Source organism: Saimiri boliviensis, chromosome 2 (genome assembly GCF_048565385.1).
Source record: "Saimiri boliviensis isolate mSaiBol1 chromosome 2, mSaiBol1.pri, whole genome shotgun sequence".
Classification (NCBI taxonomy): Eukaryota; Metazoa; Chordata; class Mammalia; order Primates; family Cebidae; genus Saimiri; species Saimiri boliviensis.
The window spans coordinates 5,268,331-5,286,269 of NC_133450.1; the positions used below are offsets into that span (position 1 = coordinate 5,268,331).

General features: G+C 41.0%; 1 protein-coding gene across 1 annotated transcript in view; it reads right to left on the bottom strand.

The window, feature by feature from the left end:
* REC114 (REC114 meiotic recombination protein) overlaps window positions 1-8,766 on the bottom strand; it is a 106,790-nt gene extending 98,024 nt beyond the window's left edge. Inside the window, 1 exon segment of the mRNA XM_003944149.3 lies at window positions 8,608-8,766. Within this exon segment, the coding sequence (XP_003944198.1) occupies window positions 8,608-8,766 (159 nt within the window).
* Window positions 8,767-17,939: the final 9,173 nt, after the last annotated feature.

The window sequence follows — 17,939 nt, forward strand, 5'->3', positions numbered from 1 at the left end:
TACACATAGAAAGGAACAAACAGTATCAACCTTTCTAAAAAATACCAAAAAGTAAAGAGCATCAACATAATGAAGAATTTACATCAACTAATGGGCAAAATAGCCAGCTAATATTAAATGGCAGTATTAAACTCACATATATCATTATTAATTCTAAATTTAAATTGACTAAATCCCCCAATCCAAAGACAGACAGGTAATTTGGATAAAAAACTAAAACCCATCAGTATGCTGCATCCAGACCCATCTCACATTCAAGGATACACAAAGGCTCAAAACAAAGGGATGGAGAAAGATTTACCAACCAAACAGAGAGCTAAAATAAATAAATAAAAAGCAGAAGTTACCATTTTTGCCTCTGATAAAATAGTCGTTAAAGCAATAAAGATCAAAAGAAGCAAAGAAGGACATTATATAATGATAAAAGGATCAATGCAACAATGAGAAGAGCTAAAGATCCTAAATATATAAGCACCCACGCACCCAATACAGGAATACCCAGACATACAAGACTAATAAAGAGACTTAGACTCCCACACAATAATAGTGGGAGACTTCAACATTAATATTAGACAGATCAATGAGACAGAAAATTAACAATGATACCCAGGACTTGAACTCAGATCTGGAACAAGTAAACGTAATTAACATTTATAGAACTCTCCACTTTAAATACACAAAATATACACTCTTATCAGTACCACACCATATCAACTTAGAAGTTTAAACGAAACGTTGGTTGGCTCTTTGTTTGTTTTTCTCTTCCCTCATTTTCTTTCATGCCTCCATTATTAAGGACAATTATAGGCATACCCACATTTAGACTGCATTCTAGCCCGGGCAATAAAGCAATAATACCCCCATTCTCTCTCCCTCTTCCTCTTTCTCTTTCTTCCTCTTCTTTATTCTTTTTCTTATTATTCTTTTCTTTCTCAAAAAAATAAATAAATAAAAAATAAAAATAAATAAAAAAATAAACTTCTTGGAGTTTTACTGAACCTTACATTTTCCTTAAGAAAAAATAAAAAACTGTTATTTTTGTCATTTTCATCCTGTGTGTTGATCTAAAAATTTTTCATCCACATAATTGAATTGCTACACACCATATGAAATATTAATACTTTTAGGTAAACAGCATAGAGCTTAGAAGTACAGACTTTAGAGACAAGAAAACGAGGGTCTAAATTCTTTCTTTTCAACTTATCTTTGTGTTCCGGGGAAAGCCACTGAACCTGAGTTTCAGTTCACTTATCTGTTCACAGGACTCCTGTAAAAAGTATACCAAAGTAAACAATAAATAATAGCTATCATTTCAGAATTATTATATTATCATAAGCAAAGTTACCACACCATATATTCAAACATTTACTGAGCACCTATCATATACTTGGTGTTATGTAGACAGTAAGAATACAAAAGAAAAAAGAACACTGTTAAGAAGATCCAAAGTATATCTAAATGTTAAATCCACATTTAAAAGTACAAGTACAAACTTCACATTCTATTTCTTTATTTTTATTTTATTTATTTTTTGAGGCGGAGTCTCACTCTGCCACCAGGCTAGAGTACAGTGGTGCAATCTTGGCTCACTGCAACCTCTGCCTCCTGGGTTCAAGTGATTCTCCTGCCTCAGCCTCCTGAGTAGTTGCGGCTACAGGTACGTACCACCACACCCAGCTTATTTTTGTATTTTTAGTAGCAACAGGATTTCACTATGTTGGCCAGGATGGTCTCCATCTCCTGACTTTGTGATCTGCCTCCCTCAGCCTCCCGAAGTGCTGGGATTACAGACGTGAGCCACCGTGCCGGGCCTCACATTCTATTTCTTAATTTCTAAGTAGGGCAATTATTTTAAGTTCCTCCTATCAAAATTAAAGGATGATTTTTTTTTTTCCCTTTGAAAGGAAAAAAAAAAATCTAAGAAGTTGTCAGGTTCAACCAATTAGGGCATGTCTGAGAAATCCTTGGAATCTGAAAAATATGGTAAAACTTTAATTTAAAAGCAGCCTGCAATTAACATCACCTTTCAAATTAGTCTACTTATTAGTAGACTAAATTATATTCAGACATAAAATACATTAAATGGACCAATCTTTTATTATATCTTTTCAGAAAGGCTGAGCCAACAGATGTAAGGAACTAACATTTGCTCATCCACCTAAATGACGATAGATGGCTTAAATATTAACCCTATTAATAACACATTTGCATCATCATTATGAATTTGATTGCCCTACCTCATAACTCTATAAATTCATTTTATCAAATTTACTGTATATCTATCATTTCATTCAAGATCTTCTAAACCCCTGCCTCTCAAAGTGTGGCCCTTGAACCAACAGCATCCAAGTCACCTGGGAACTTGTTAGAACTAGAATCTCATTCCTCATACCAGAACTATTCTGACTGAGTCAGAATTTGCATTTTTAATTAAATCCCCAAATTATTTCTATGCACATTAAAGTCTGGGTAGCATAGCTCTAAACCACTGTGTTTTCCGTGTGCCTGTGTGTGTGTATTACAAAGTTCATTTGCTTCCAAATTGTGTTTATCTCTAGATAGTGTATTTTAACAAGATAATTCAAAGAAGTAAATCAAATCAATATACATAATGAAGTATATTAGTCTATAAAATAAATTAGATATTTTATATATAATATTCTTTATGTTTCAGAATTGATCTTCCTTCTCAACTGGGACTTCGAGTCTGAGGAGTCTTGTTGTACTATTCATTTTTTCTCTTGAGTTGACATTTTTGTCTCAGCATACAGGGCCATTGTGATGAACGTTTTTCTCTGTAATTAAACAACTACAGAGAACAGTACCGGGAGAATGAATTATCCCATAATCAGAAAAAATGAAAGAACTCAAAATAGGTTCAACTAAGGTTGAATTTGAAAGTTCCCTAAAGAAAAAACAACTAGAATGACTCTATCCTCCACAATAATATATTTTTATGCTTTACCCAACCTCTTTTTTTTACTGCAGGTACCACATATTTTTAAAATAAAAAATTCACACAAGACTTAGAGAGTACAGTTCTTTAGATGGCTCATCTTTTATTATTATTATTGCACAATAGTCCCAGTGCCCATAAAATAGAACAAATCTTGTTTTCTCTTTCGTTTTTTCCAAAAAAAAAAAAAAAAAAAAAAAATGACAGACCTAGGCTGAAACTGATCACAGCGGGTAGGATGGTTCGGCACAGATTCAAAGGAAGGTACAAATGTTCAGTTTTCAAAAGCACTGCAAAAGCTAGCCTCATCTCTTGTCACTGTAGCTGTGGCTTTATGCCAAACATTTGAAAACTGTTAAAAGCACTGTTCCTTATAAGCAATTATGAAGAGTTTTGCAAAGAGAAGTTAAAAAAAAAAACTGTAATAACAATCAACTCCTTAGAATGACCAAATGTCCTGGCCTCTGGGTTGCAGGATAAGAATTTAAGAATTATTCAGCTGCACCCAACACAGATGCTTTAGGAGCAAGGGTTTAAAGAATGTTATGAGAAGGTATCAAGGAACCATCGAGCAGTCTCAGAAATTAAATACGTCATCAAACATTCCCAGCACTTTATAAGCTCCAATTACAGATCAGTCACCCTTGTATTTAACTCTTTCTTCACCTCATTTTGTATTTCAGCCTACATAATTTCTTAGGACACAGGGTTTCAAAACAGTACAACTAGGAATTTAATGCCTTTTTCATGATCCTAGATATACTGATTTCAATCTTTAAGGAGTGCCCCTGGCTCTAATATTCTAGAATGTGGTGAATAATTCATGTGCCCTTTCTCTTATCACATTCACAGCCAAGCCTCTTAGAAGAAGTGTCCGTGAACATTGGCTCCACTTCCTCACCTAACAGCCATTCTTTGGCCCACACTTACCTGGCTTCCACTCTCTTCACTCCGCTTCAGTTTCTCTTGGTAAAGACCATTAAGGACGTTCATGCTGCTAAACTGAACAGATAACACTTAGTCATCATGTTTCTCCATTTTGCAGCATTATTCAGCAAAGTCAATCAACCACTCTTTTCCCTGGAAATAATTCTCTTTAGCACTGATAAATCTTTATTCTCTTGGGTGCTTCACAACTCTCTGTCCCTGGTCAGTCTTTTTATTGATTGATTGACGTAGTCTCACTCTGTTGCCCAGGCTGGAGTGCAGTAGCACGGTCCTGGCTCACTGCAACCTCTGTCTCCTGGGTTCAAGGGATTCTCCTGCCTCAACCTCCCGGATAACCTCGAGTTTCACCACGTCGGCCAGGCTGGTCTCAAACTCCTGACCTCAAGTGATCCACCTGTCTCAGCCTCCCAAAGTGGTGGGATTACAGGTATGAGCTACTGCGCTAGGCCTCTTGTCAATATTCTTCTACCTTACTTACAAATGTTGGATTACCTTTGAGCTTGGCCCCGAATCTCACCTAATCCCAACTACAAATATCACCTTTACGCTGATGATTCACACCTTTACATCTCCAGCCCAGATGTTCCTTCTGAGTCTAGACCAATATACACAACTACCTATTCAATATCTCCACTTGGATGCTTCACACATTTATTAAATTCAGTACATCCAAAACTAAAGTCTTGGATCTCTCTCTCACTGTTCCTCCTCCAGTGTTTCCCATTCTCTAAAACCATCTACTCAGTTGCTTCTGCTAGAAACCCAGAAGTCCTTTCCTCTCGTCACTCATATATAATCAATCACCAGATCTTTTAATTTTGGTCTCCAAAACATATTCCCATTATCCCCATCTCTACTGCCATGCCCTGAGTCTAAGCCATCATCATCTCTTGCCTATAACACTGCAACAGCATTCTATGTGATCTTTCTGAATCCCCTTATATGCCCCTCCAATTCCATCTTCACACCACAACCAGAGTGATCTTTCAAAGATGAAAATGCCTCTGTTTAAAACTGTTCGGTGGCTTGCCACTGGTTTTATAATAATGTTCACAAGGCACCTGCCTACCTCTTCAGACAGGCTTATCTCAAGCTACCGTGGCCCTTGTTCTCTAAGCACCAGATTTACTAGCCTTCTCACTATACATTACACATGCTGAGGTTTCTCAGGTATGTTGTGGCCTCTGTACATGTTGTGAGATCTTTTATTTTTTTTTTTTTTTTGAGACAGAGTCTTGCTCTGTCACTCAGGTTGGAGTGCAGTGCCACAATCTCAGCTCAGTGCAACCTCCACTTCCCGGGTTCAAGCAATTCTCCTGCCTCAGCCTCCTGAGTAGCTGGGACTACAGGTATGCACCACTATACCTGGCTATTTTTGTATTTAGTAGAGACGGAGTTTTGTCACGTTGGCCGGGCTGGTCTCAAACTCCTGACCTCATGTGATTACAAGCATGAGCCACTGCACCCAACTACCTGGGATCTTTATTCTCTTTAATTCTTCTCCTGCCTACTGCTGCCCAAAATACACAAATATGTCTGTGTATGTGTGTGAACATATAAGATGTACATGTATGTGCATAATCCAAAATCTCAGGGTCCACATTCAATAGTCAAACCAGACCAACAGAACTGAATGACTGGCAACCTATTGTGTTAAAACGTACCACTAGAACAAAATAATAATAAGAGCAAACCCCTATATAACATTAATAGCCACTATTTTAAGTGATTGATATGTATTAGCTTATTCAATGCTCAAAATAATCCTATGAGGTAGGTACAGGTACACCTCCCATTACTGCACTTAGGTTTAGTGCAATTCACAGACATTATATTTTTTTTAATTGAAGGTTTGTGGCAATCCTACATCAATCAAGTCTCTCAGGGCCATTTTTCTAATAGCATGTTTTCATTTCATGTTTGTCTGTCACGTTTTGGTAATTTTCACAATATTTCAAGCTTTTTCATTATTATTATATTTCCTAGGGATCTGTGATCAGTGATTTCTGGTGTTACTATTGTAACTGTTCTGGAGTGCCACAAACCATGCCCATAGAAGATAGTGAACTTAATCAATAAATGATATGTGTATTCCGACTGCTCCATCCACCAGCCTTTGCGCGCGCACGCTCGCTCGCTCTCTCTCTCTCGCGCTCTCTCTCTCTCTCTCCTTGGTCCTCACTGTTCTGAGACACAACAATATTGAAATCCAGCCAATTAATAACCCTACAATGGCCTCAAAGTGTTAAAGTAAAAGGAAAAATCACACATCTCATTTTAAATTAAAAGCTAAAAATGATTAAGCTTAGTGAGGAAGGCATGTTGAAAGCCAAAGATAGGTCAAAAGCTAGGCCACTTATGCCAGTTACCCAGGCTATAAATGCAAAGGAAAAGTTCTTAAAGGAAATTAAGGATGCTATTCCAATGAACACAGGAATGATAAGTGAAACAGCCTTATTGCTGAAATGAAAAGCTGTAATAGAAGATCAAACCAGTCACAAAACATTCCCTTAAGCCAAACTCTAATCCGATTTTTTAATGTATTCTAAACAGCCTTCTAAAAGAAGAAGATGCCATGTAGGACGTTCATAGCTAAGAGGAGAAGTCAATGCCTGGCTTCAAAGCTTCAAAGGACAGGCTGACTCTTGCATTAGGGGCTAATGTCACTGGTGACTCTAAGTTGAAGCCAATGCTCATTTACTGTTCTGAAAGCCCTAGGGCCCAAAGGACTGTGCTAACTCTTACTCTGCCTGTGCTCCATAAATAGAACAAAGCCTAGATTAGCACATTTGTTTATAGCATAGTTCACTGAATATTTTAAGTCCATTGTTGAGACCAACTGCTCAGAAGAAGATTCCTGTCAAAATATTATTGTTCATTGACAAGGCACTTGGTCACCCAAGAGCTCAGATAGAGATGTACAAAGAGATGATGTTTTCATGCCTGCTAACACAACATTCATTCTGCAGCCCATGATCAAGGAATAACAGTCAACTTTCAAGTCTTATTATTTATGAGATACATTTCATAAGGCTATAGCTTCTCTGTAGATAGTGATTCCTCTGATGGATCTCGGCAGTTAACTGAAAACTTCTGAAAAGGATTCACCATTCTAGATACTATTAAGAACATTTGAGATTCATAGAAGGAGGTCAACATATCAACATTAACAGGAATTTGGAAGAAGTTGATTCCAACCCTCATGGATGACTTTTGATTTTAGTGGAGGAAGGAACTTCGGATGTAGTAGAAAGAGCAAGAGAACTAGAATTAGAAGTGAAGCCTGAAGATGAGACTGAATTGCTATAATCTTATGATAAAACTTGAAGAGAGGAGGAGTTGCTTTTTATGATGAGCAAAGAAAGTGGTTTCTTTTTTTTTTTTTTTTTTTGAGACGGAGTTTCGCTCTTGTTACCCAGGCTGGAGTGCAATGGCACGATCTCGGCTCACTGCAACCTCCGCCTCCTGGGTTCCAGCAATTCTCCTGCCTCAGCCTCCTGAGTAGCTGAGATCACAGACATGCGCCACCATGCCCAGCTAATTTTTTTGTATTTTTAGTAGAGACAAGATTTCACCATGTTGACCAGGATGGTTTCGATCTCTTGACCTCGTGATCCACCCGCCTCGGCCTCCCAAAGTGCTGGGGTTACAGGCGTGAGCCACCGTGTCCGGTCGAAAGTGGTTTCTTAAGATGGAATCTACTCCGGGTGAAGATGTGGTGAACACTGCTGAAACTACAGCAAAGTATTTAGAATATCACATAAACTTAGTCGATAAAGCAGCAGCAAAATTTGAGAGGATTAACTTCAATTTTGAAAGAAGTTCTACTGTGGGTAAAAATGCCATTAAACAGCATTGTATGCTAATTTTTCCTGAAAGAGGCAATCCATGTGACAAACTGCATTGTTGCCTTATTCTAAGAAATTGCCACAGCCACCCCAACTTTGGGAAACCATCACCCTGATCAGTCAGCAGCCACTAGCATGAAGCAAAACCCACCAGCAGCAAAAAGATGGACCTGCTGAAGGCTCAGGTGAGTGTTAGCATTTTTTAGCGGTATTTAGACAAGTTAACAGACTACAGTATAGCGTAAACTTAGGTTTTATATGCACTGAGAAGCCAAAAGTTCGTGACTTGCTTTATTGTGATGGTCTGGAACCGATTCCCAATATTTCTCAGGGCCTGTACTATATTATTACCTCTATTTTAAAATAAAATAAGGCACAGAGAGGTTAAGTAACTAAAGGAAGGTAGCAGAAACTCACTGGCAAGGCGAGGATTCAGATTTAGTCCTGTGTGAGTGCTTGGTTATGGGATGACCCAGTTGTCCCTTCTCTAATTCGTTATTTGGATAAATAGTGTCTCCTCCAGTAAACTAAAAACATCAATAAGGGTAGGGAGCGTTTATATCTTGCTCAATGCTCTATCCCTAGCACCCTGAATGGAGTCTAGCACATACTTGATGCTCCATAAATACACGTTGAATATATGAATGTTTACTACTCCCTTGAAAAATTATTTTGAAACTGTGAAGGGTTCGTATTTCCTGCCTTAGCTGTTGGCCTGTCCATTCCCCAACACGCCTGGCGGCTGCTCGGTGTCCCCTCGGCATCGCTTTCGGGACACCGGCCCCGTGTACACGCGGAGCCTCCCCTCCTCAGGAATGCGGGAACCTCAGAAACATTCCTGCCTTCGGGCCTCACCTTCCATGCGGGGGAGGGAACCGTCCCAGCTTCCAGGCGTGGCTCAGGTGGGTCTCTGGTGTTTGAGGGTATGTAGCGGGCATACCGCTGCAGAGGCCACTCTGTCGCTTCTCCTTCTGCAAGCCCGAGGCTCAAGGGCACTTTTCCCGCCTCCGCCATGTCCGGCTTCACCGCGCGCGCGCAGGCGGCTGGGAACCTGCCAATCCGGCATCTAGCCAATCAGGAAGCGGAGAGCCCCAAGGCCCACCCTCCGCTTCGGCGGAAGTCAATGGGCGGATTCTGAAGATTGCCACCGAGGGCGTTTCCGGGCCCAGAGTCTTTCTTGACCTTGGGCACCGAGGAGAGATGGTTGCTTCTATGTTGAAGAGAGATTGAGACCCTTATTAGTGGAAGTTGGTGTCGGGCTTGCGCAGTATTCGGGCCCACACCTTCCCTTAGGCAGCCCATGCCGACTTCCGCAGCTCTGACGCGGAGAAGTTTCCGAAACCGGCTGCCTCCGTGTAACCTGCACGCTGGAACGAGGCCGGTGGTCGAGGCTGCGTGGACACAGGCGCTTCGCTTCCTCGTGGCGGCCTTCCAGAAGGCAGTGTCCCCGCTTCGCCTCGTGCCCACCGCAGCAAAGCCCCAGCGCCTCACGCCGGTCAGGAAATAGGGTTCCTTCCTCGCCCTCCGTCCTGCCGCCCCCTCGGCGTACCCCGCCACCCGACGGTCCATTTTTCACCGAAAGAGAGGAGCAGATGTCAGCAACAAAAGATGTGCCTCCATCCGACAGCAGATGCAATGAACGACGTTTCTGGGTGATTTATCGTCGGCAAAGCACTTACACGTCTGTTATTTCCTTTCTCCTCCCAGCAACCTTGTGGTGAATTAAAGAAGCAAAACAGGAATTATTACCCCCATCTAATAGATGGAGGCAAACTGAGGTCCAGTGGCCGGGCGCGGTGGTTCATGCCTGTAATCCCAGCACTTTGGGAGGCCGAGGCGGACAGATCGCCTGAGCTCAGGAGTTCAAGACCACTCTGGGCAACATGGTGAACCCCGTCTCTACTAAAATTTAAATTAAAAATAAAAATACAAAAAAAAAAAAAAAAAGCCAGGCGTGGTGGCACATGCCTGTAATCCCAGCTACTCAGTAGGCTGAAGCACGATAATTGCTTTAGCCCCGAACGCAGAGGTGACAGTAACCCGAGATTGCACCACTGCACTCCAGCTTGGGCTACAGAGTAAGACTCCGTCTCAATAAAATAAAATATAAAATAATCCAGAGAGTAGATGCGGTTTGTCCAAGGTTACATAGCCAGTGAATGGCAAAGTCAGAGTAGAGCTGTGGACTCCACAACCCCCATGTGTCCACATCATTTGCAAAGAATTTAGACATTCATACAATCTATGTCAAGTTAGAAGTAAAGTATACAGAGGGTAAAAGTTATGCTAACCAAATATATAAAATACAATTAAAATGCAAACAGTGTTTAAAGCTATGCATACCAAAGGGTATTCAATTCATAGACAATGATTGGAGAGATGGTAATTGATTCACTCTACAAAGTATCAATTAAATATCTACAGGGTGCAAACAGTTATGCTAGTCACCATAGAGCTACAGAAACTGATAAGGCATATATCTAACCTTCTAGGACCACAGGATCTAGTAAAGAAAACAAACAAGGTGCAAATATACCCATGACGCCTGACAGTTAACGCCACAGGAAAGGTACAAACCATGTGCTCTCAGGGTTCAAATGAAGTAAAAATCTTCCCAATAGGGAGTGGCAGCAGCATTTGAGTTAGGACTTGAAGGGTGAAAACGATTTCCCAAGGGAAGATGTAGGAAACTGTTGTTCCGTGTGAAGGAGAAGTTGAGGAGTAGAATTGTGGAAAGGAGGATAATGACATGACTAGCTAGAATGCCAAGTTGTTTTTCAAGGAAGATGAGGCCACAAAGGTGAGTTGGGGCAAAAGATCACTGAACAGCAGCTAAGGAATATGAGTTTTACTTGGTAGGTGATGAGGAATGTGAAAAATGTGCATAGGAGAATGGCACTGTCCTAGTGGTGGTCCAGGCAGGTTAATCTCTCAGAAACCTATGGGATAAATTGACTAAAAGGCAAGGCGGAGGGGCGGGGGGTGGGGGGGTCGGTTACTTATCTTTCCAGCAGTCCAGTAAAGCTTACTGAGGCATCAGATTTCAGAAATTGCTTCTGAAGGTCCGTAAATGACACAGCAGTACTGCATTTAATATAGGAATAGATGGTTAAAAACTTGGTTTGAATCCCAGGCTTGTCACTTGCCAGCTGTGTGACTTTGCTGAAGTCAGTTAACCTCTCTGTAAAATAGGGTTATTAAACAACTACTTTACAGAGTCACTGAGAAGATAAAATAAGAACATATGTGGGAAAACACTTGGCAAATTACAAAGTGGTACATATGTTGGTACTTTCTATTTCCAGGGTTAAAGTGACTTTCTGAGGGCTCTCTACAGGCAGGGAGGATGGGAATGGGAGCCTGACACTGGGTCTCGGAGGTACTCACCTTCCAGGTCCAGGGCTGTGGCTGCTGTCAGACACCCTTCGCAGGAGCAGATGGTGCTCACAGTTGGGACCCTGTCAGTGCCCAAGGACACCCAGGGCCCTGCTGGGCTCCCACCTGCAAGCTCCCTTCCTAGACAATGCACCTGTGCTCGAGCTTCTGGGGCCACCAGCCTCTGCCAAGAACAGATCATGTCTGCAAAGGGAGATGTAATAAAGCCACAGCTCCATGCACAGAGGCTCTTACAAACTTAAAATATTAACAAATATGACTTGAGCACTCAGGAGGTCCCAGGTGCTATACTAGGTGCTGAGAAGAGAGCAAAATAGGACTTCTGCTCTCTTGAAGCTCACAATCTAGTAGAGGGCAGAACACTGAGCAAATTACCCACTGTTGTTAATGGCTATCGTGTTTTCTTCTTAAAAGGTAAAGCTGTAATCTTTATTAAGGTATAATTTTATATAATAACAAGCAAAGATCTCACATATCCAATTAGGTGAGTTTTGACATCTATATACATTCATGCAACCACCATCCAAAACAAAATATAGAACATTTTCAAAACCGCCAGGTTCCCTTGTGAGTGCTTCCTTTCCATTACTCAGTTCGTCACCACAGCTTAGCTCTCCTGTTCCAGGACTTTGTTTATATACATGAAATCACACAGAATATATTCTTTTATATCTACATATTTCGCTCAGTGTAATTTTGGTTTTTAGCTCCATCCATGTTGTTGCATGTACCAATAATTCATTCCTTTTTAGTGCTAAATAGCATTCTATTAAATAACTACTTCACAGTTTGCTTTTTTTTTTTTAACCTGTTGGTGAACATTTGGGATGTTTTCTGGTTTTGTTTTTTTCTGTTATGAACATTTTCGTACAAGCTTTTTTTTTTTTAAAGATATGTGTCTTCATTTATCTTCAATAAATACCTAGACGGCCCAGTGCGATGGCTCATGCCTATAATAGCAGCACTTTGGGAGGCTGGGGTGAGCAGATCACCTGATGTCAGGAGTTCAAGACCAGCCTGGCCAACATGGTGAACCCCTGCCTCTATTAAAAATACAAAAATTAGCTGGGCACATGCCTGTAATCCCAGCTACTCAGGAGGCTGAGGCAGGAGAATTGCTCAAACCTGGGAGGTGGAGGTTGCAGTGAACCAAGATCACGTCATTACACTCCAGCCTGGGAGACAGAGCAAAACTCAATCTCAAAAATAATTAATAAATAAATAAATAAATAAATAACTAGAAATAGAATTCCTGGGTCTTAGAGAGATGTATGTTTAACTTTGTAAAAAACTGCCAAACAGTCCCCCACAGTGATTGTACCACTTTGCACTCCCATCAGCAAAACATGAGTTCCAGTTGCTGACATGACCACCTCCTTGCTGACATTTGCATTATCAAGTATTTAGTTTGAGCCATCCTGGTGGATATATAGTGGTTTCTCATCGGGATTTTAATTTACATTTCCCTGATGATAATGATACTGGCTTATTGGCCATTTGTATATGTTTTGTGTGAAGTGTCTGTTCAAATCATTGCCATTATTGATTTGTAGGAGTTCTTTACATATTCTGATACCAGTCCTTTGTCAGATATATGGAATGAAAGTATTTTCCTGTTCCATTACTTGCCTTTTCATTTTCTTAACAATGTTTTTGTAAAGGGCAGATGTATGTAATTTTGATTAAGTGCATTTTAATTAATTTTCAGGTGTTTTTAACAGTGTTTTCTATGTCGTAAGAAAACTTTGCTTACCCTAAAGTTGCACACATATCCTCCTACATTTTCTTCCCAAAACTTTATGGTTCTAACTTTTACAACTAAGCATATGATCCTTCTTGCATTACATTTTTTGTGTGAAGTGATGTAGGGATTAGGGATATTTCTTTTCTATATGAATGTACAGCTAATGTTACATGGGGGCAGCCCTAAGCCAATGACTAATGGAAACTGTCATATAAATACCAAGGCCCCGTACTCCTCAGGTGGCATAGCTCTGAGATGTATGCAATACCCTGTTTCCTAAGTTTTTTAGTGGAATTAAGTTCCACTTACCAAGCTAACTGGCTTGGTAATGATTCATTTTGGGCTAACTTCCCTACTCTGTCTTCTTCCCCTATCAGCGTTTCCTCACATTGCCTCTCAGATAAATTGCTTGCACCTGAGAGTCTGCCTATCACAGGGTCTGCTTCTGTGGAAATCCAAACCAAGACAGTAACAAACAAGAGAGACAGTCCCTACCCTCACATATTTAGCTTTAGTATAGTTGCATACAGGAAGATGGTACAACCGGCATTCAGAGGAGGGAGAAGTCATTCTCACATGCAAAGTAGACCCTCCAATGCCTCGCTGACTAGCAGCAGCAGAACAACAGCATTTGCGGTCAGAACTAATAAATGACAGGTGACTATGAGTTAATACATCCCCATCTTTTTTTTTTTCCTGTAGAGATGAGGTCCTGCTTTGTTGCCCAGGCTGGTCTCAAACTCCTGGCTTCCAGCAATCCTCCTGCCTCAGTCTCCCAAAGCACTGGGGTTATATGCATGAGACACTGCACCCCCACATCTCCCTCTCAGACTATTACCAGTTAGAATAACCTAGCCCCTGAAGTTTACAAAAAAAAGAAAAAAGAAAAAATCATTTATTTCACTGAACAATGTTTTCATCCCAAATCCTTTTACTGTGTAACTCTATTTTTTTTTTTTTTTTTTTTTGAGTCAGAGTCTCACTCTGTCACCCAGGCTGGAGTGCAGTGGCACCATCTCGGCTCACTGCAACCTCCGCCCCTGGGTTCAAGCAATTCTCCTGCCTCAGCCACCTGAGTAGCTGGGACTACAGGCATGCATCACCAAGCCCAGCTAATTTTTGTATTTTTAGTAGAGATGGGGTTTCACCGTGTTGACCAGGGTGGTCTCGATCTCTTGACCTTGTGGTCTGCCCGCCTCAGCCTCTCAAAAGTTCTGAGATTACAGGCATGAGCCACCCCACCTGGCCTGTGTAACTCTATTTTGCAGGTGGCATAAATAGCACAGAGAGATGCTGTGAGAGTAAGTCAGCATCATTGTTGGAGGCAGGCTGCAGGACTGGTTTTGAAATCCTAGAATGTCTCTTTCAGAGCAGACCAGGGATCCCATACATCCCTTCTGCCCAGGATATTGTCAGCAAAGGAAATGATGGCTTCAGTCTCCTTGAGTCCCCTAGATGGCAAGATGACAGGAAAAGCTTCACCTTTGCTCTTCCTGCTGTGTCCCTCAGCCACAGCTCCAGGGACCATACAGAGTGTTTGAGAACTGCAGAGCAATGCTGATGGCTGTAGAACCCTACAGAAAAGCCCTGTCTGCATCAGTCAAGCCAGATGAACTGTCTCCATTATGTCAGACCTGGGGATGCTGTGTAAGAAGGGGGTGTTCCCATGGTACTTTACACTCACTGCTAAAAAGCGGTTATTTTCAAGTCGCTACTGTATCTTTCACAAGCAAAAATCAACTGCTCCGCTCTAGGTAATTGAAAGGATTTCAATGTGACCAGCCACAGACAATCCCAACTTGTCTACAGGCTGCTGGTCATTGGCACAACATGGAGAGAGATTAATCTAACACTGATTTTCCCACGTGTTAAGAGCACATGGAGAATAAGAAACGACTACAAAATGTTTGCCAGCTGGTAGATTTGGGAGCGCATTTTACAAAGCTGGATTAGAGTCAGAAATAGGAATTTAAATCAAATCCTAAAGACAGGCTATGAACTCAGACCTTAAAGAGAGGGGACTACACTTAATGTTGGAATCCAGAATTGCTGGCACATAGTAGGTTCTCAATTATTTTTTAATGAAAGGACTGCAAATTTTAATATGGAAAAAAGGGACAATTTAAAAATAACTTTGAGTGTATAAAGGGTTAACATGGGGGAAACGGTTAATAACCTTTTCCCTTCCTTATCTCCTTCCTTATCTGTTGGAACAATAAGAAATCACCTTCAACCACATAGTGAAGAATTAGAGCTAATGCTGAAGAATAACTTTTTGTATCTCAAGATCTTAATCTAATAGGTGATATATTTGGGGGACTTTCTAACCCTGACAGCTACATATACATAGTCAAATACAGAAGCATAGTTGCCTAGAAATCTCTTCCAGTTTGATGCACTGCTTACTCCATCATTTGTTCCCTGACCCTGGAGAAGTCATTTAACTCACCTCTGTACAGTGAGGCTGTGAGACTTGCAATTTACACCTCAGAGGGCAGACATCATAAAGAAAACGCTTTGTGCTGGGAATGACTCAGCAACAGAATTTTTGTGCTTAGTTGTTGGGAATATTTTGAATGATTTAGACATTGCAACTGCACCTCCAGCAGATGTTAGGTTAGGACTGGCTAAGGCTGAGAGGTCAGAGTTTTAGGGGATCCAGGGAATGGTAAGGGTTGCTTGCAGTGCTTTCTCACGTCAAATCCTTTAGCTCTGAGGGCATCACAGTGTGTCTGAATGAAAATCGTGTCAAAACAAAAAAAAAAAAGAAAGAAAGAAAATCGTATCCTAGGGGATGATTCTAACAATAAATTGAGGGACCCAGAAGAAGAATGAATTTTTTTGAAGTGGTCATGTCACTTCCACTCATATTTTGTTCATTCATTTATTCAGCAGTATTTCTTGGATTTACTCTGTGCCAGACACTAAGCAAAGTAATAGAGTTACATAGGACAAAATACTTCATTTGGAAATGTTTATAGTCTGGTAGAGGGACAGACACAAAGACAAATAATTCACAATATATTGTGAAAGATGTTCGATAAAGACAGGATCTGGCATTGTGTTGGTGCAAAGGAGTGAAACCTTCAAACAAGAGGAGTTAGAAGGCATGTGTTGTGCGACCGTCACCACTCTCTAGTTCTAGAACATTCCCAAAAGGAAACCCCATGCCCATTAATCATCATCTCCATGCTCCCCTCCCCCCAGCCCCTGGAAAGCACCAATCTACTCTTTGTCTCTATGAATTTGTCTATTCTGTATATTTCATATAAATGAAATTATTCAACATGGGGCCTTTTATGTTTGGCTTTTTTTACTTGGCATAATGTTTTCAAGATTCATTCATGCTATAGCATGTATCAATACGTCATTCTTTTTAGTAGATGGTGAATATTCCATTATATAGATATACCTATGTTGTTTATTCACTCATCAGTTGACAGGTATTTGATTTGTTTCCACTTGAGAGGAAACTCTTTTTTTTTTTTTTTTTTGAGACAGAGTCTCACTATGTCACCCAGGCTGGAGTGCAGTGACGCGATCTCGACTCACTGCACCCTCTGCCTCCCAGGTTCAAGTGATTCTCCTGTCTCAGCCTCCCCAGTAGCTGGAACTACAGGTGCTCACCACCATGCCCAGCTAATTTTTGTTATTGTTAGTAGAGATGGGGTTTCAACGTATTGATCAGGCTGGTCTCAAACTCCTGACCTCAGGTGACCTACCCACCTTGGCCTCCCAAAGTGTTGGGATTACAGGCGTGAGCCACCACACCAAGCTGAGAGGAAACTCTTGAATATTGCTTTATGTATTTCAACATAAAAAGAGCTTTTCAATTCTCTGATGAAACAAGCAATGCAGACTCACAGGCAGCCTAGTACAGTTAAATTCACTTCTCAACAACTTGTTCCATCTCCAGACACATAGCAGTGACAAGTTCAATATAAGAAGAGATGACCAAAAAGGGATAGATGGGATCAAAGAGACGAGAAGCATCTCTGGGACCATAAATCTCCAGCAGTGAGCAAGGATAAAGCCAGGACATGCTGGCTTGCGGTCCCGCCTCAGACAGCGGTGGCAGGAAATGAGGACCAAAGAGCTCCACACAAGGCACAGAATAGAGTCAGGCTCCCTGCATAAAGCCAGGAGCTGGAGTAGGGTGCCGCTCCTTTGAAAGGGGCTTTAAAAGGCTGCCACTCTGCTGCCTGGTATAACTGTTTCCAGGAACGTGGGGGCCAAAGAAGGCAGGTAGACAGACACGGCTTCATGAGCAAGACCTGAGCCAAAGTTCCTGCAGGCTCTGGGACTGCATATCTCCAGTGTTGCGGCACATCAACATCCCTGTAAGACTTAGTTTTGGACTGGGGCCGGACCAAGGGAAGGTAGTAAGTAGCACACCACTCAATTCCTAGAAAGCAAGGGAAACATGAAGAAAAGCAAGAAGCTTCTTGCTTAAAATGACCCTGAAAATCAAAAGTCTAAAACACGTCAAATACAATTCCAGAAAAGACAATCAACAAAATCAACACTAAGAATACAAACTCACTTCTGACAAAACTAATTACATAAAACAGACTGACAAAAATGCTTTACAATGATCAATACTATTTATTACTACCTGTGACAACATGGATGAATAACATAATCTTGAACAAAAGAAGCCAGACACAAAGAAGGACATAACACGTGCTTATGTGATGAAATGTGAAAAAGCAGGCAAACTATGGTATCAGAATCCAGAATAACGGTTATCCTTGGAAAAAGGCCAAAGAGGACGCTGGAAACGTTTTATTTCTTGACTCAGATGCCTGTTGCATGGATGCCTTCACTTTATGAAAAGTCATTGTGTTGTTCCTACACTCCCTCCTCGTTTACTCACTGATGCTGTATTTGCTAATTTACCTACTCACTCGAATTGTTTGCAACCCCAAAATCAATACTTGCTGAGCTTTGTGGTTGTTTGCAGATATACACATTGAGGAGAATAATTTGAGTCACTGGATGCACATGCTCCCAGCTGAAGTTGGACGAACCAACTCTGTTTACTTGT